Source organism: Pteropus medius, unplaced genomic scaffold, assembly GCF_902729225.1.
Source record: "Pteropus medius unplaced genomic scaffold, Ma_sr-lr_union100, whole genome shotgun sequence".
Lineage (NCBI taxonomy): Eukaryota > Metazoa > Chordata > Mammalia > Chiroptera > Pteropodidae > Pteropus > Pteropus medius.
The window spans coordinates 1,541,469-1,561,459 of NW_024350324.1; the positions used below are offsets into that span (position 1 = coordinate 1,541,469).

Consider the following 19,991-nt stretch of genomic DNA (forward strand, 5'->3'; position numbering starts at 1 on the left):
TGGTGAGTTCGCGTGCGGTGGAACCCGGAAGGGGAACTAGTTCCGACCAGACTGAACCGACTGGATGCGGCGCACCGTCCGGATCTCCCTGTGCTGCTCGGGATCCTGACACGAGTCTCCGCCCTGGGCCACGGGACAGGGTCCCCGTGCCCTCCCCCAGCCTTGCCGCGGGGGTGGGGGGGGTCCCTGGGTCCTGACCCGAGTCTGTGCTCTGGGCCTCGTGTTGGGGTGCCAGCATCCTCCGCCATCCCGCGTGACGGTCCTAGGGGTCCCGACCCAAGTCTCCTGGCTCTGCTATCGGGTGGGGTCCTTGCGTCCTAGAAATGCCATCGAAGTGTCTGAGGAATGTCCTTCCTTCCACCACTATTGTGGGAAAAATTCAGAAAGTCCCACACTTTAAGGCGAGGTGAAGAGAAGGGTTCTGGGACTCGTGAAAATAATAATGACTCTTCCATTCAGGGTACAGTCGTGACAATGATTCTGTTACGTTTCCTGTTAACAGCGCATGTCAAAGATTAATGAAAATTCTGTGAAATGTGACCTGTGAAACGGACACACGTTCAATTCAGATTATTTGATTATAATTTATCATAAAGATCATAGTGAATTGATGTTTTATGACAGAGATAAGCAGTTTATTGTTATTTAAACCGTAAAAGTTTCCTAGAGTTTCTCCCCTCCCCCACTTTACTCTTGGATACAAGTGGAGGCAGTAATTCTACGGGTTCTTATTCACACACTGGGACAGGGTCTCTGTCTCGTAAAAATGGCCGCCGGTGCTTGACGCAAGTGCGTCACTTTGGTGCGGTCAAGCTGTGCCCAGCGCCGGTCCTGAGTGGGAGGTGAAGGAACGTGCAGCTGGGTCTTGCTGGGCTCCCTGTCCTGCACGTGGCCTCCAGTCCCAGAACCACCCGGGAGAAGCCTTTGTGCTGAGGGTGCCACGGCCCCTGCGGAGGGCGACCCATGTGCACCCGGCCAGGCTCTTTGTGGCTTTGCTGAGGCTGCTTCCTAAAGGTTGGTTTTGGCGTCATGTACAGGGTTGGTGGCATTTAGTGTGATTTGTTCATATTGAGTGAGTCTGAAGGTCAGACTCAGGGAGTGAACCTTTGGGTTTTACTGCTGGAGGGAAATTGATAAATTTGAGAGTTAATTTGGGTCAGAATTAAAGTGATTCTGTTACTGGAGAAAGGGGTTACCGGTCTCCTCTCCACACTGCATCCAGGCTCTTGATGTCTCGAACAAAGAATTGAGCAAGACACCTGCCTGTTGGGGTTTCATGGAGCTCTTTCCTTCTCTGTCTCAGTCAGAACGGAGTTTTGGGTTGTCCTCCAGAGGATATATCCTGCAGAAATGCGCCCCTGTCCCTAGACAAGGAAGGAAGAAAGAAAGATACAAATTTGATATTTAATTCATATATCTATTTTCTTACTATTGATTTTCTTATTAAGTGAAAAGAATAAGCTTAGTAAAGGAAGACAGACCTAAACGATACCTTAATCCCTGTCGATAACCAATCGTCACTGCCTCTCGTGTCAAAGTGTCACCGTCTCTCCGCTTCCCTGGATCCCCCGCTTTAAGGTAGATCCACTTGCCAAAATCTTGGGCCTGTTTCAGTACATTGTGTTTCTTCTCATTGGTGTATGTGTCCATTGCTGTCAAAACCATTTTGTCCTAATTACTGTACTTCAAAAGCTTCGATGTCTGTTTAGAAAAATTCTAGCATGTTATTATTTGGGAAACAGCTGTTCTTAGAAATTTTCACTTCAGTTTCCAGAAGTAATTTTCTTTGAAAGTTTAAGTAAAACAGAAATAAACCCCAACTCGGTATTCAAAACAAACCTGGTTCTTGATATAATGGAACTTTGTTAATGCTTTTGACCTGTTTGAGAGAGCTGACATCGTGGTGACTTTGAATCTTCTTACTCAGAACATGTGACATCTCTACATGTATTGCTTTCTACTCTGGTGTCATTTACTATCGTCTAGTAATTTTATTTTTGCTTTTTAAAATGTCAGATTTATCAGGTATAATTTATATATGATGAAGTACAATTGGCTGAGTTTTGACAAATGGAACTATTACCAGTCTAGATAAAATATTTTTATCACCCTAGAATGTTCCATCAGGCTTTTTTGCTGCCAGTTGCCTTCCTTCCAGGCACAGCGAATTCTAAAGTTTAATAACTAGAACTCAGTCCAGACACTAGAACAAAAAATGCATCACTTAAACCACCAAACACATGCAGTAAAGGACTGTGATGAAGAAATTCTCTGTGTAGCATGCCAGTTAGTGACCTTGTAGCACAGTTACTGGAAACGTTTAAATGGTCTTTTCTCACAGTGGCTGGGCCTTTTTCTCTCTTTGTTGAATATAAAATTCATGAAATTTATACCATCTACCCTTTAAGGGAGTAAGTTCTAAACAAGGCCCCTTATACAGGAGAAATTATTTTGCACAAATATACTCCTTGGGTTCTATCACAGATCTACCACAACTGTCCAAGTTCTTGTAAAAGTTTCCCTAAGCTACAGAAACACTGTCCAGTAACAATGATAGGCTTACATCTTGCAACATTTTCATTAAATTATTTTATATTTTTCATTGGAGATATTTTAGGATGTATAAATATTAGTTTTCTTATCAGTAAGTTTTAAGACATTATTTTAAGTATTTACTTTTCAGCAGCTTGTTTGTCATGACTCAGAATATACTGAGTCATGACAAATAATAGATTTATTTTTATCAGCTAGTCTGGAAATTTACTAAAAGTCTGAGTCTCTTATCTTTACATTGTTTTCTACGTTAAATAATCATTTAAGGTATGCCTATAGGAAAACTATTTTTTTTTCTGTTATAATATTTTCTCTTGGTAAAATGACACCATTAGTTTCCCCTATTCATGATTTCTAAAAATCAAGCATGTCCTGGGGATCAAGATTAGAGACATTTCTTTGCCTATTGTTAGCAAGAGCTCAGGGTGTGAAGGACATTTGGATACTTGAAAACACTCTGAAAAGAAACAGGACTTGAAATGCTGTTTTATGTGAAACCATTTATAAGATCCCAGTTATCAGTTTACTGAAAACACACCACGGAGGATACATGGGAGTTGATTGAACTCACCATCTCCGACAGTATAGAAACGACACAGGACAGCCTTTCTCACTCCCGTCCTGGTCCATGGAGCAGGGGGCCAGGTCTTAAATAGGAACCAGCGCTTCCCTTCAGTGCAGTGGGCAGATTAGTTTGATATTCTTCTGTTCTGTGTGCCATTGAAGCCCTTATGGCCAAGTCCATGTTGGCCCCAACCTAGAGGAAAGGATGACACATATCTGTTCGCCAAAGAGCAGCAGTTCCTATTTGGACAATCAACTAAAATGACAAAGAGGATTATGTGCGAATCTCTGATCCACATTTGGGGATTTATCTTTGTCTGAACCTTTTTATGCTTTAGTAATTGAGAGAAAGGTAAGGTGAATTCTTAATTGAAGACGAGCCTCTCATTAACATGGAAAATCGCTGGGATAATTGTTCACTCAATATTGTGTCAGAGGAAACGAGAATTGGGAAAGGATGTCATGTGCCTTTAATAAATGTTACATATACTAGAATAAGATCTTATGAAGGCACACGTTATCATTGCTTATATATGTCAATTGTCAAAGATCAGCAGGCTTCATAAAGGAAAATGAAGAGTCAGAGCTTCAGCCGCTAGGCTCACAGCCTCGCCCTCAGCTAAAAGTCGTGCAGGGACAACAGAAAATACCTAGAAGACCTCTGGTCACCCAGGAGGTCGTCTCCATGGGGGATGACAAACCTAAAAAATTTCTCAATCAGGAGGAGGGGTACAAAAAAACTGTTTCACATGGGCGATGGGAATCCCCATCCTCTGAGGGACCTTTGCCAAAACAGATGGGGATGTAACTCCTGTAGGGGTTTTGCCTTAGGTTTTGATGCCACAGAGTGGAAGTGCACATTTGCGTTGGTACAGGTCTCACAGCTCCCGACGGAGCCGTCACAGGGTGCTTTATGTGATGCAGACACACGGGGTTATCCCCAAGGGCACAGCCGGCCTGGTGGACTGGACAAAAGGCATTGTAGGATTTATTTACCCTGAGAAGGGATTGTCCATCTCCCCCTATGAATGTCCAGTGGCACACCGCAGGTGAAGCAGTTGATGTGATACATGGGGTTGGTGTTTCAGGAGTGGGACATGGGCTGCTGAATTTGCCTGTCCCTGGGTTATGGTACATGCTGTGGGTCAGGTGGCCATTTCAAGGGGCTCCATGTAGCTTTATTGTAAAATTGAAAATGGTTCCCAATTTCTCATGGAATTTGCTTATTGGCTTCTCCTGCATGTTCTAGAGGCTGAAAAACCTGTTCCGTTAAAGAACAAGAACCTGGGGATGAGCAAAAAAAGAGAATGAAGAGACTGGATCAGCAGCCGGACATCAGTACAGGGTCGCCAAGGGATCGGGTGCTAAAGCAAATGTGAACCTGGGCGACACAAACAGGATGCAGACGGGAGAGTGCTGGTCTCACCCTGACAGGGCGGACTCTTTAGATGGTTATTAAGAAATGGGGCAAATAAAAGGGACACTGATGGGGTTCGCCAGAGTTTGTAACACAGCACTGTGAAAGGTTGGGTGGGCCAGACAGTTCCCCCCACTGGTCCCTGTTTGCAAGTGCTGGAAACAATCCTCCCTATTGAACCGAGTTTGGAAAATTTCAAATGTCCGAAGGCAGAGATCATAATGAGGAGCCTGACCTTCGATCATTGGTGTTCATGGTGGTGGTGAAGCAGATGAATTAATGATTGACAAAGGGCCAGGTCCCCTGGCCGATTTCTCACTAGGTCCCACAGCCATTTGCACAGGAGTGGGTAAAGTGTCAGGGGGTGGAGAAAAGAAGACTGCAAGGCCCCTTCATGTATCCTGTGGACATTTGGTGTCTGGTACCAGGAAGTCTATGTATGTCATTCTGTAGGGGTCGAATTGTATAAGTTTAAATGCATTCTAAATGACTATGTGCTCACTTTCCCTTTCATGCTTTATGTTTTAGATGTCACATTGTAGATCTTTTTGTGTTTTTTTGTGTTGTGCACCTCCTAACTAATTATTGCATTTAGGTTTTATGTAAAACTTTTCTTAGTAACTTTTTAAATGTCTGCTTTACTTTATTTATCGAGTATTTGGTTACATCTGTAAGATACATATATATATCTGGTTTAATGGGTATGAACTTTTTTTAGATATTGCTTGTCCTAGAAATTTTTTTTTCAGTTCTAAATGATACACTTGCTGCATAAATAAATCTATGTTGCAGGTGTGTGTATGTGTGTGTGTGTTTACCATTTCAAATGTTCTGCTTCTCTTTACGGACTATAATATTGCTGCTGAGAAACATAGTTGTTTTTAATTAGGTGTATATAAGTTTATATCAGTGTTCTCATACTTGGATTCCAGTTTCTATCCATGCCCACCTCCTTGGGTGTCTGCAGTTATTGTGTGTGTGTGTGTGTGTGTGTGTGTGTGTGTGTGTGTTGTCATTTCCATGAGCTGCAGGCTCAGGAGATCTAGGAATTGAGTCCAGGTCCCTGGCTGTTCCTTCCCCCAACCTCCCACACACATTGGTTTAAAAGTGTCTTGTAACAGATCATGTGAAATGTTTTAGGATGCGGTGGTCTTTGCGGATGTGGCTGTGAACTTCATGCGGGAAGAGTGGGCTTTGCTGGATCATTCTCAGAGGAGGCTCTACCGAGATGTGATGCTGGAGACCTGCCAGAACCTGGCCTTCGTGGGTAAGAACGGCCTCATCACTTTTCTTAGATTGTAGGAAAGACGTATTCTTTACAATTATTTTTTTATCATTGGAACCACTGAACGGGAATATTTTTTAAAAGGCAGACACAGTCCAAGCCTTCGTGATTCTCTTCAGACTCAAATGGCCTTCGCATTATAGCAAAATTATTTCACTATTAATCTGACCACTTATTACTCTTGATCTTAGGCTTTAAAATATCATGTGTGAGTATTGTCTCCACTGTCACTTTGGGGCCGTGAGAGCAGCTTTCTGTTTTCTTTCCTGTGAAAGTTACACAGGGATTAGGACACATTTGTCATGGTGATCTTTCTGCAATGAGTCCCACACTACACATTACCATTCACCTTGACGCCCAAGTGTCGGCCTATGCCACGGAATGTTTTCTGTTCTCCACCCTCCCACATGACGAGCTGTTCTCCAGGAGCAGGAAATGGCCACATGCACTATTTAATCACTTAATGGCAGCAGTGGTCATGAAGAAAGGGCTTCTGTCCCTACGAACAGCAGGACAGCCCCAGCCTTTAGAGGCATAGCTTTTGGATAGGGGATTGAGATATATGAAGGTACCTACTTTAAAGATGAATCGGTCTTTGTCTGAGAAGGGTAACATTGTGTACTTGACTTCCCTGTTGCTCTTTGCATCCATCCTCACTCCCTTGGGAAGACTTCCTGTGTCTCCTCTTATGAGGGGAGCATTTAGGCATGTGCATTTCCCCCAGTTTATTCCTATTTTTTATTTTAAAATATTTTTCTCAACATAAGTGTTTACTTTTTTTTTGGAGTGTTTCTCAGTGCCAGGCTGCTACTTTGACTCCTTTTACCTATTATTGCCATAGATTCAAAGAACCGGTGTCCTCGGTTTTGTTTATGCCCACACGTCTGTCCATACTTAAAACATTTCTTTATATTTTCTGATCAGTATAGAAAAGCTCATATATATAGTCTGTTCTTTTATTTCTATTGTACTGTTTCATTTTCAAGAAATAAATTGTGATGGCAATTATCAATTATGTATCAATCTTTATAGACCGTTATACTCAAGCTCAAACTAGTGGATCATGTTTTCAGAGAAAAATTTTGGACAATGAACTACCTGGTGAAGAGAAAACAGTAAGAGGTAGAACAAATGATTCCCGATCTGTTATTGGAGAAAATATGACATTTCAGGACATTGGAGATCAGCACAAAAGCCTACACGGGCATCCGAGGTGAGTGGCTTTCTCACTGGGGGAAGGAGGATCTCGGCGCTATAGCAAGTGGGAACTCACTGAACCATTGTGTACTCAGAGAGTTTCCATAAGATGTTTTATAAAAGTGATGTAGGTTACTTATGATCATGAATTCCTAATTGTATGTTTAATATTTTGAACAGAAGTTATTTCCATGAGAGTCTCTTTGAAACTGACGAAGGTAATCAATGTGGAGACACCTTGAATGAGGTTACAGATCATTCTGTGTGTGAGAGATATCCAACTGGAGTGAAACCGTCTGAATGCACTACGTCAGGAAACACCTTCCTGGAATGTACTTTTTTTCAGAATCAGGAAAGATCTCAAACTGGATACACATCTCATCCCTATGAGGAATGTGGAGAAGCCGGCAGGTGTGTCTGGTGCCTAAGCCCTCATGTGGAAACGGACCTTGTAGAGAAACCCTATGAATGTCAGGTTATTAAGCTAGCATCTCAGAGATATGCGATCGACTTGAGAAGTAAAACTGTTTTTGAGTGTAAGAAATGTGGAAAAGTTTTCATTTGTCCCTCCTTTCAAGAACATGTCGGGGCACACAGTGAAGATAAAGCCCATGAATGTAAGCAGTGTACCAAGGCCTTTAGAATCTCTTCATTCCTGCAGAAACATGTAAGCACACATGTGGGGGAAGAACTTGAAAGTAAGGCATATGGAAAAGTTTTTTCCACTCCCTGCTGTTTTCAAGTTCATGTGAGAACACACAGTGGGGAGAAATTTTCCAAATGTCTACAGTGTGGGAGAACCATTAGTCAACAACAGTACCTTCAAATACAAGCAACAAGGCACTCTTGGGACAAACCCTGGGAATGTAAGCAGCCTAGGAACGCCTTTAGTGATCACCGATGTCTTCAAGTACATGTGAGAACACACACTGGGGGAAAACCCTATGAATGCGAGCAGTGTGGGAGAGCTTTCAGACGTCATTACTGCCTTAAAAGACACTTGAGAACGCACAGTGAAGAGAAAACCTATGAATGCGAGAAGTGTGGAAAAACTTACAGACGTTTTCCCTACCTTCAAAGACACTTGAGCATGCACAGTGGAGAGAAAACCCAGAATGTATGCTAGTGGGAAAAGCCAAATAAGCTTTCCTACCTCAAAGACATCTGGTATGCACACAGTGGAGAGAAACCCAGGAATGCGCGCAAGAAAGTAGGTGCTTTCTGTAACAGCCTTTCCCACTAAAGACACTGGTACTACAAGAGAGAAACCCTATGAATGCAGGAAGTGGAAAAGCTTTCTCAGCTGTTTTCCTACCCCAAGACACTGGCATGCACAGTGGAAACCATGAATGGGAGCACGTGAAGAGTGACTAGACGTCTTTACTACCTTCAGAGACACTTCAGAACCCACACTGGAGAGAAACCCTATAAATGCGAGCAATGTGGAAAAGCCTTTGGTGAACGATGCGACCTTCACTCACATGCGCGAATACACACTGGGGAGAAACCCTATGAATGTAAGGAGTGTGGGAGAGCCTTTGGTCATATGGGCTCTTTACGTTACCATTTAGGAACGCACACTGGGGAGAAACCTTATAAATGTAAGGAGTGTGGGAAATCCTTTAGTCATTCAACTGCTTTACGTTCCCATTTAGGAGCACACACTGGGGAGAGACCCTATGAATGTGAGCAATGTGGGAATGCCTTTAGTAAACAAGTCCACTTTCAATCACATGTGCGAATACACACTGGGAAGAAACCTTATGAATGTAAGGAGTGTGGGAAAGCCTTCAGATCTGGGAACTCCCTCTATAACCATGCAATAGTACATAAGGGAATGAAACCTATGTGAGCGATATGAGAAAGACTTCAGGCAGCAATTCTAGCTGCAGTTACATGTGCGAATCCACACTGGGGAGAAACCCTATAAATGTAAGGAATGTGGGAAATTCTTTAGGCGTTCCAAATATTTGCAACAACGTTTGAAGATACACACAGAGAACTGAATACAGGGGCTGTGAGAGAGCCTCATTTCCTTGTAAACTTTTAAATGCAAGCAATTACACTTGAGCAAAACATTGTGATGGAAAAAAATGCGATAACCAACAGATCTTAACTTTTTATCCACATGAAACTCAGTGATGCGAAATCTTCCTATTGTTACAAATATAAATTTACCTTTTACGTGCCTCATTAGTAACTGTGATGCCACTCTATTTGTAGTTCACATTGCTGATATGAATACTTAAAATATAAATATCTTCCATTTCTATTATCTGTATTACATACATTTTGCATAAGTGATGGCACAGGTATGTGAAACTTACTATTTCAGTGTCTCTTGGACTTTGGACAATATGTTGTCATTGTTCTTTTATTTTCATGTGCTATTTGATATAATGTTACATAAAAGGTTGTTAACTTTTGGTATGTTTTTATTAGGTGATTATAATATGAGACCTGTAGTTTTGAAATGTCTATTTCTCTTTACTGCTGCACATACCAGAATTTTCTGACTCACTTTCCATCCTCCCCTTTGGTATTTACTACTGAAAGATGTATCTTTCACATTTGTTGCCAATGGATGCCACATCTGTGTTCTTCACAAAAGTTAGTAATTGTAGATAGATTTTAAAGAAAACAGCTTCATGTGGTTATGTTTACAATTTGGTCTTAGCTTATAGCCCTTGATTGTAGTTGGACATTGGACATGATACATTGATGTAAAAACAGAGACTTTGTGACATGAAGATAAAATCTACTGTTTAGATGATTCCGTGAATTGTCATATTAGGTCAGGTGGGAGACTATTCAATTGATTTTCTTTTTATGTTTCTGAGGTAAAGTTTATGAGAAGAGGAAGTAGCATGAGATTTGGAAAGCAGAAGTGAAGAAGTTATGACATTCTATTTTTCTGGACCATCAGGAAACATTGATGCTTTGGACTCTAGTGAGCCAGAGTTGCAGTACATTTTTCTGACTTCTGCCTCTACCTGTCTAGAACAGCTCCAACCAAACACATGGTTAATTTTAATTTTCTCTTAAGTAGCAGATTCCACAGACTCTTCCAGGGCCTCACCCATTACGAACCCTCTTTTTTTCTTTTTTTCCAAATTCATGCAGGGTTTTGCATTTTCTGATCAATCTTTGTTGTTTATTAGGTCCTTGCAGCAACAGGCCCTTCTGTTTGATCATTTAAATATATTAAATCAATGGACACAACCTTAGCCCACTGGATGAGAGGGTGTTTCTAGTAACATAATCTTTTACTTCAATAGTTTGTTTATTTTGTAATGGCCTTGCTGCTTGGGGTTTATAGTAGAGATGAAACTTCCATTCAATGTCATGTTTCCTTCCAAGTCTTGCCTATCATGGTCTTTAAAATCTGAGCCCTAACAAAATGGAGTTGATGGAGACCAGCCAAGATGGAGTTAGAAGCTAGATGTTGTGCTGGCCCTCTCGCACATACACATAAATTACAATGAAATTATAGAGCAACCATCACTAGGAGTTGCCAGAGGTGTGGCATAACAGAAGTCCTACAGGGGAGAAATACATTAGAAGAGGTTACCTAGAGGATGCTAGGCAGGGAAGAGACATGAAACAGCCCGGTCTCATGGTAGTGTGTGGTGGTCGAGAACTGAGGAATATCTTTGCTGTAAAACGCCCTTTCTTGAGGAACAAGGGTCCTGGCCACACAACAGGTTCCCCATCCTAGGGCTCCAGTGCCAGAAATAGAAGTTCCCCAACCTTTGGCTGCAAAAACCAGTGTAGATTTTGGCTGACACAGAGGGCTCCTGGAGTAGTAGACTTTTTTAAAGGACACACACGCAAACTTACTCGCTGATGGTCTCACTTACTCTGAGTTCCAACACTGGGGCAGCAGTTCGAGGAGCGCCAGCAACTTATGGGGGGAACTGTCACTGGGCTTCAGGGTGAGGACTGAGGGGCAATTTTCTCCTCCAAAGAAGTGCTGGTGGTATCCATTGTTGTTTGGTTGAGCCCTCCTCTGTCCAGTATATGAATGCAGAAGGTCACCATAACGGAGTCTTCATCAACCTGGATAACACAGGTTGCCCCACCCAGGTGATTTCCTGAGAATTTCCCCTTTCCAAAATGTGGTCTCGCCCAAACCGCTTCTAGTCATTTATTTCATACAAATGGCCTGTCTCCTCTCATGTTGCAGAATTTCCTAAAATCTATCATCGACTCACAAAACGCAAACAAGCAGCAACTGGCTTCCACATGTCTCATACCTCTGACTGAGCAGAAGCCAGCCTCGGTTCCAGGCTTAGATTCTTGAGGAACCTATATGCCCAGCACAAGTGGCAGCCATCTGCAAATTGCTTTGTGACTTTAATCAGATGACCTTGGAAGTGCACAGACTGTGGCTGACCTTGGCTTGGAGCTTTGCCCCTCAGGAGGTCCTTGGGTGGGCATACCCCATGGCTTGCTTCGACCAGTGATGGAGCACCTGAGGAGGACACACTCAAAGGGCAGACTAGGCAGGCACCAGAGCCCTGCTAAAGTGAATCCTGCTTTGTAGGGTTGGCCCCTCACCAGCCAATCCCCACACCCAATCAGCCTAAGGGTCAGTTTCTTTCATCGAAGTGCAAACAGTAACTAAGGCTCAACTACATCAGTAAAGCACACAGAATTCACACAAGGGACACAGCTTAAGCACCTTGCTCAGGTGACCAGGGATGACTGCACCACTGGGTTCACAGAACACCTACTACATGAAGCCACTCCCAACTAAGACCGGGAGACTTAGGAGCCCTAGTCCATAGAAACAAACACAGGGAGGCAGCCAAAATGGGAAGATACAAAAGCATGCCCCACAGGGTGGAACAGAACAAAGCTCCAGGAAAAAAAAAAATGGAGACAAGCAATCTACCAGATGCAAAGTTGAAAACATCGGGTATAAGGAAGCTCAATGAACTTCAGGGAAGAGTAGATTAAATCAGAGAGAACTTTAGCAAAGAAATAGAAAACATAAAAGTGGAGAAAAATAAAAAAAAAACAGGGATAATTAAAAATACAGTATCTGAAATGAAGAGTACATCAGATGGAATCAACAGATTGATTGAAGCCAACAATTGAATCAGTTATTTACAGGATGAATAGGACAGCTGGTCAAAACAGCAACAAGAGAAAAGAATATAAGAGTAGTTTTAAGGTCTCTGGGACAACACCAAGCATATCTTAAGGGTATCAAAAAGTGAAGAGAGCGAGCAAGGAACTGAAAACCTATTACAAGAAATAATGACAGAAAACTCCCTTAACCAGGTGTAGGAAGTAGACATGCAAGCCCAGACATTTCAGAGTCTCAAACAAATGAACCCAAAAAGGCCCACACCAGGACACATTGTAATTAAAATACAAACTTCAATGCAAAGAGAGAATCTTAAAATCAGGAAGAGAAAAGCAATTAGTTGCCTCCAATGGCATCTGATAGGACCGTCAACCAATTTTACAACAGAAACTTTGCAGGCTAGAAAGGCTTGGCGGGAAATATTTAACATGATGGAAAGCAAGAACCTACAACCAAGATTGCTCTACCCAGCAAAGCTATCATTTAGAATCGAAAGACAAATAAAGAGCTTCCCAGACAAAAGCTAAAGTTCCTTACCATCAAGCCAGTATTACAGGCAATGTTGAAAGGACTTCTTTAAAAAAAAGAAAAAATTATGTATAAAAAATATGAGTAAAGAATGGCATTAACTGCATATCTATCAACATATACTTCAAATGAAAAAGAAATGCTTCAATCAAAAGATACGGTGGCTGGAGAGGGAAAAAAGAGGCACAGATGATAAAGGCTCTGTTCATCCCTCTGGCGACCAAATCAAAGTTGTGACAGAAACAACGAGCAGCAGCAAAGAAACATCACCCAGGATCTAGATGAACAAGCCATACAACTAGGAAAAATCCAAGACATCACCTTGCAACAGCAGAAGGTAGGATGGGGCGACAATGTAGGGCTGTCGAGTCTCGAGCAGCTGATTGATACGGAGGCTGCAGCAGCGGCAGCAGCGGAAGCCCTTTAAAGGGGCTGTGTCCACGAGCAGATTTTCGTTGTGACGGACCTGCTTGCTCTGAGCACCAGTGCTGATTAGGCTGCACGCAGGCTGGACTAGGGACTTACAGGGAGACACTGCCAGAGTGAGGGCTGAGGCAAGATTTGATCTGTACAGAGGTATTGGCAGTATCCACTGTTCCTTGTTGAGCCCTCACCCCTCCCAGGGCGTGGACACAGCGCCATCATAGCTGTGACGTCATCAAACTGGATAACAGAGATCACTCTACCCAGAGGAGTCCCCGAAATCGGGCCTCCCCCACTCGTGGCCCCACTCAAGCCACATCAAGATGTGCCCTCTGAGAGTCAGGTGCTCCTTGCTGAGCAGCAACCTAGACTCACATTAGAGGCAGCTGGTCTCAGTTTCTGGTGTGGCCTTTTGAGGCAACTATAAGCACAGCATCTGTGGATTGCTTGCTGAATCTTAACAGGTGGCTCCAGAGGGATAGAAGCTTGGGCTAAGTTTGGCCTGCAGCTGAATCCATCTCATGACTGTGCCACTGGACACCTACTTCACAAATCCACACTAATAAGACTGGGAGACGCAGAAGCTTTGCTTAGTACATAGACACAGAAAGACAGCCAAAATGGGAAGACAAAGAAGCAGAAACCATATGAGAGAACAGAACAGAGATCTAGATATAACGGAGTCAAGTCATCTAACAGATGCAGAGTTCAAAACACTGGTTATAAAGATGCTCAATGAACTTTTGGGAAGTGTAGATAAAATCAACAGAGATTTTAAAAACATAAGAATGGAAATGGAAATTATAAGAGAACCAGTCTGAAATGAAGAACACATTATCTGAGATGAGAAGTATATTAAGTGGAGTAAACAAAGAAATAAACAAAGTGAAATAAACAAAAGGATCAAATGCCCTATCTAGAGGATGGGCAAGCCAGTCAGGATGCTCAATCAGAATGGCAAGAAAAAATATTCCAAGACTATAAAAACATGAGACACTATTAAGGCTTCAAATATTTGTCTGATCAGCGTAACTGAAGAAAATCAAGATGTTGAACAGCTGTTTGAAGAAATAATGATGGAAAACTTCCCTACTTGGTGAAGGAAATGGACATAAAACCCCAGGAAGCTCAGAGAATTCTAAAAATCAGGGATCCAAAGAGACCCACACCAAGACACATCATAATTAAAACGCCAAAGGTTAAATACAAAGAAAGAATATTAAAAGCAGCAGGAGAAAAACAGATAGTTACTTATAACGGAAAACCATAGGGAATGCAATTAGAATGAATACTTTGGCTAGGTGGAGGGTCAGGGGAGGGAGCAACTGGGAGGGGACCATTTTACAAACTATATGGATGTCTAACCAATGTGCTATATACTTGAAACTAATTAAAATAAATAAATTTAAAAAATATATATGGTGGATGAATGGAAAGAAAACAAGACCCTTATATATGCTGCTTACAAGAGACACACTTCAGATTAAAAGACACAGACTGAAAAGAAAAAGATGGAAAAACATATTTCATGATGTACATGTGGAATCTAGTAACAAACAAACAAACAAAAAACAACAACAAAAAAAAAAACAGAAATAAGCTCACAGCCTCTGGCCGGGAAACAATTTGGGAGGCTTGCCTGAGAAGCGATACCTGTGGCTGGTAAGTCTCAGCTGTGATTCTCTCCACGAGTCCTGAAAAGCGGCCAGGGCTGTATTGTATCAGAAACTAGGGAGGGTCATTATCCAACAGGTGCTAGGCACATGGCTCCTTTGCAGTAAGGACATATCCTTGGACTTCACTCCACCATTGGGGGAGTCTGCGTGCACAGCAAGATCCCCTCCCCGATGCCTGGCGTCCTTTCCCTGGGACAGTGTCATGAGCATGTCACGGATAGTGGTTCTATCCTGACTAATTTGTGCTTCTGTGTCTTTGTGATCAGCTGTCCCAGTTGGGGATCAGGAAAGGTGACTGATCCAGAAGATGCTGAGTTGACAAGAAACCAATAGAACCTAGGATCCTTCTGATAAACTGTGGACTTCGGGCTTCTTTTACCTCCCGGAAGGGGTAGGAGGGGCTCTTTCTGTGACCCTCACCCCCAGCGGGGTTACTTCCTGATCAGCCTGGCTGTGAGGGACACCCAGCAGCACTATCAGCCAAAGGCCCAGTGACAGAGGGAACAGGCTGCAACTAGAAGGTGTCAGAGAAACAAGCATGCACTGTTTTAAAAAAAACAAAATGTTATCAGCTTGTATCTTAGTCTACTTTTAAAAGAAATGGTAAATGATCTGTCATTCCCTGTCCTGTAATCTGCCTAGAAAACAAATATTCTATGTTGTATGAGTCACTGTTTACTCAAGAAGACGGAGTCTTTTTTATTAAAAGAATTAAATGTTTTTACAACTATAATTTTAAGTACATGCTAAATTTCATGAGATGCACTGTCAAATAAAAGTGACGTGAATATTTGCATAAAGTTTCTTAAAATGTGTTATGTCCTACTACCAGTCATAATTCTAAAATGGATGTTACAAAAATAAAAAGTTTCCATCTCAACTGCATTATAATGACCTGTCATCAGACTTTTAACTACTATCATTTCTGATTTTCCTCATTTGCAGATAGTTGTTTTACTCCAAGGCTTAGACAAAATATGTTCCTGCAGAAGTGCTCATCTTTGAGGAGATTGGTGGAGGCGTTGACAAGTACAGGTTTCTGATGATTAGGAGCTATTTGCCTTCATGTGGTGAAACAGAGTCCTCACCATTTTTGGGGGGGGGTGGTGAGTAAACAAATTTAATGATTATAAAGGGTATTTGCGTAGAAGGAAATGCGTTTTCCAATAGACATAAACTTGCTTTACACCTCCCGGTTTTGATTTGATGGGAGATAGCTTTAGGAATCATTTCTTCTCACTCTGCACACCCCTCATGGACCCTGCCTATATTCCAGATAATCAGAAACCACTGAAGCAGCAGAAGACAACAGCGAGGAGCTGACTAGTGGTCACTAGGCCAGTACTTCTGGCAGGCTAGAGGTAATATCCTCACCTCTGGGATGGTTCAGCTCCTGAGTGCTCAGGTGGAATCACTCCCAGGCTCCTCCTCCATAAATCCAGGCTCAAGGCTGGCAGAACAGACCTCAGAGCTGTCCTCACAGCAGAGGGAGTGACTGACCACCTCATCTCAGACCAATCAGCTGCCAGCAGGACCCAAATCTCTAACTCAGTGTCCTGACCTCTCCCTATAGGATCTGTAGCTGACAAGCCAATTAGGGGTTGGGCTTTCATCCTCCAGCTCCTGTCCTCCAGTTTGGCCTATTCAATATTAAACCTTCTTTTGTCCACTGCAATCTCCTGCTGGTGCACTTGATTTTGCTGCCCTGAAAAGTGAGACGAATTCAAGTATTGGGGTCTGGTAAGACAAGAGTAGAACAATAATAAACTTTCCAAGTGCTGCGGCAAGGCTCCCTGAACAGCTTAACAGTGTGGCCTGGGGTAGCGGTCCCAGAGATATCTTGATCTTGCCAATATCAGTAAAAGAAACCCAGTACACTGATGATGTCATGTTAATGTGTAAAAGCTTGTCTCTGCCATTGGACACTGCAGTCATTGATGGAACACCTGGAATGGAGAAGATGGGCTGTGAACCAACAGAAAATTCAAATCTCGTGAGACTGTCTGCTCTAAAATCTTTCCACAATTACTAACTTCTGCAAAGAACACATCTGCGGCTGTCGCTCACAACAAATGTGAGAGATATGTCTTTTCAGCTATATAGCCTGAAAGGGAGGCTAGAAATCAAGTCGGAATTCTCTAGTATCTGCAGCAGTGGACCAGAACAATAACTTCAATTATATACGTCTCATGTAAGATTCACATATTAGAAATGTAACAAAAGTGAGAATGAAACAAACTTTTACTAAAAGTACATCAACTTCCACATAAAAACATAAACAAAAGACCACTTATCAGAGTCCATAAGACACTATAGTAGAAATGAGGCAAGTTTCATGTAATTGAACAGTTACATATGTCCTTGGTAGGACATACTTAAACATAATGAATGTAGTAGAGATGGAAAAAGACATGAGATATATATACAGAGTTTAGATCAGCAATATGAGCTAAAAATACAGGAGATCCCTATTAACAATGAGGCACTTACAAAGGCAAATTTTATTTGTGACATTTTTCTATCTTGCTGAGTTTCCATGTACAGAAATAAGTAAAATGCTGAAGGGTAGCCCACATTCTTTCCAGTTATAAAGTATTTCTCCAGTGTGGTCGCTCACATTGATCATAAGATTTTAAGGGAGAAAAGGCTCTTCCACAGTACTTATATTCAGAATTGCATCATCAAATGATCTCGCAGAGATGTGGAAAACCTGAAGGCTTTCCCTCAATGCTGACATTTATAGGATTTCAGTGTATATTCTCACATTTGCCTGAAGGCAGTCTCACTGCATGAATGCTTTTTCACAATGCTCACATTCATAGGCTTTCCTTCCAGTATGTGCACTTGCATGTTTATAGAGAATTGACATACGGTTAAAGGCTTTCCCATAGTGCTCACATATATTAGGTTTCTCTCAAATATGTGTTTTGGCATGTAGAGGGTGCAGTTATGCATGAAGACTTTCTCACACTCCTTATATACAAATCATTTCTCCCCAGTGTGTATTTTTACATGTGACTTCAGGGAAACTCGATGCCTGTAAGCTTTTCCACACTGCTCACATTTGTAGGGTTTATCTCCTGAGTGTGTTCTCACATACTTTTTTAAGAAGAAGATAGACAAAAACCGTTCCCACACTCTATATATTTATGGGGTCTAAACCCCTTGTGGGATCTAACATGTCCTTGTAAAGAGGAAAAGTTCAGAAAACCTTCCCTACACTAAGTACATATATGTGGTTTCTCTCCAGCGTGTATTTTCTTTTCATGTAACTTAAGAGATGCTCGACGACTGTAAGCTTTCCTACACTGCTCACATTTGTAGGGTTTATCTCCTGAGTGCGTTATCACATGCCTTCGTAAAGTGGAGGATAGACAAAAACCTTTCCCACACTCCTTACATTTATAGGGTCTCTCTCCTGTGTGCGTTCTCATATGACCTCGTAAAGAGGACAAAGAAGAAAAGACTTTCCCACACTCCTTGCATTTACAGAATTTCTCCCCAGTGTGTATTCTTACGTGTGACTGAAGAGAGAATCGCTGAGTGAAGGTTTCCCCACACTGGTCACATTCATAGGGTTTCTTTCCAGTATGTAAAATTGCATGTCTTCGAAGGGTGGACTGATGGCGGAAAGCTTTCCCACACTCCTTACATTCATAGGGTTTGTCCATAGTGTGTATTCTCACATGTGACTGAAGGGAGTATCTCTGATAAAAAGCTTTCCCACACCATTCACATTCATAGGGTTTCTTTCCAGTATGTGCACTTACATGTTTATAGAGAATCGATTTACGGTTAAAGGCTTTCCCACATTGCTCACATACATAAGGTTTCTCTCCAGAATGTGCTTTGGCATGTGCATGAAGGGTGGAATTATGCATAAAAGCTTTCCCACACTCCTTACATTCATATGGTTTCTCCCCAGTGTGTCTTTGTACATGTGACTTAAGGGAGACTCGATGACTATAAGCTTTCCCACACTGATCACATTTGTAGGGTTTCTCCCCAGTGTGCATTCTCACATGTGTCTGTAGGTAGTGTTGTCCCCCAAAGGCTTTCCCACACTGTTCACATTCATAGGGTTTCTCCCCAGTATGTGTTCTCACATGTATCTGAAGTAGGCCAGCCACAAAAGGCTTTCCCACACTGTTCACATTCATAGGGTTTCTCCCCAGTGTGTGTTCTCACATGTATCTGAAGGTAGCGTCGCCACAAAAAGGTTTTTCCACACTGTTCGCATTCATAGGGTTTCTTTCCAGTATGTGCTACTGCATGTGTATGGAGGGTAGAATAATGCCTGAAGGCTTTTCCACACTCCTTACATACATAGGGTTTCTCCCCAGTGTGTATTTTCTTTTCATGTGATTTAAGGTAGTATGGATGACTGAAAGCTTTCCCACACTGCTCACATTTGTAGGGTTTATCTTGGGAGTGTGTACTCACGTGCCTTCGTAAAGAAGAGGATACATTAAAACCTTTCCCACACTCCTTACATTTATACGGTCTCTCCCCTGTATGCGTTCTCAAATGACATCGTAAAGTGGATAAAGTAGAAAAACCTTTCCCACACTCCTTACATACATAGGGTTTCTCTCCAGTGTGTATTCTCGCATGTGACCGAAGCCATTCTCGCTGCCTGAAGGCTTTCCCACACTGGTCACATTCATAGGGTTTCTTTCCAGTATGTGAAGTTACATGTCTCCAAAGGGAAGCGTAATGGTGGAAGACTTTGCCACACTCCTTACATTCATAGGGTTTGTCCATAGTGTGTATTCTCACATGATATTGAAGGTAATATCTCTGACGGAAGGCTTTCCCACACTGCTCACATTTGTAAGGTCTCTCGCCAGTGTGGATTCTAACATGGACGTGAAGTTGGGATGGACAAGAATAGGATTTTCCACATTCCTTACACACATATGGTTTGTCTTCCATGCGGGTGATCACATGTGCTCTCGGGGATGAAGGAAATTTCAAGACTTTGCCATGTTCCTCACATGAATTAGGTGTGCATCCCGTTTGAGATATATCCCGATTCTGAAAAAATGAACACTGCACAGGGACTTTACCAGATATGGTACTTTCACAAGCATTAACTCTGGTCTCATGCTTCTCATGCGAGGGATGATCTGTAGCTGCATTCAAGGTGTCTCCAAATTGACTACATTTACTAGTTTCACAGAGGTCCTCCAGTAAAAAACTTCTGTTAAAAATATGAAATACAGAATTACAGGTTAATAATCATAAGTGATT

At 42.2% G+C, this 19,991-nt stretch overlaps 2 protein-coding genes across 2 annotated transcripts; one reads left to right on the forward strand and one right to left on the reverse strand.

Annotated features, from left to right (window-relative positions):
- Window positions 1-7,597: 7,597 nt before the first annotated feature.
- Window positions 7,598-9,188, forward strand: ZNF77 (zinc finger protein 77). Its single transcript, XM_039839011.1, has 3 exons — window positions 7,598-7,633; window positions 8,410-8,835; window positions 8,903-9,188. The coding sequence occupies exons 1-3, from the start codon at window positions 7,598-7,600 to the stop codon at window positions 9,020-9,022; spliced, it is 582 nt and encodes a 193-aa protein (XP_039694945.1). The 3' UTR covers window positions 9,023-9,188.
- Window positions 9,189-15,412: 6,224 nt separating this feature from the next.
- Window positions 15,413-19,045, reverse strand: LOC120583751 (zinc finger protein 626-like). The gene has a single exon (XM_039839186.1). It carries the CDS (start codon window positions 18,896-18,898, stop codon window positions 17,960-17,962), a length of 939 nt encoding a protein of 312 aa, XP_039695120.1. The 5' UTR covers window positions 18,899-19,045; the 3' UTR covers window positions 15,413-17,959.
- Between the last annotated feature and the right edge of the window lie 946 nt (window positions 19,046-19,991).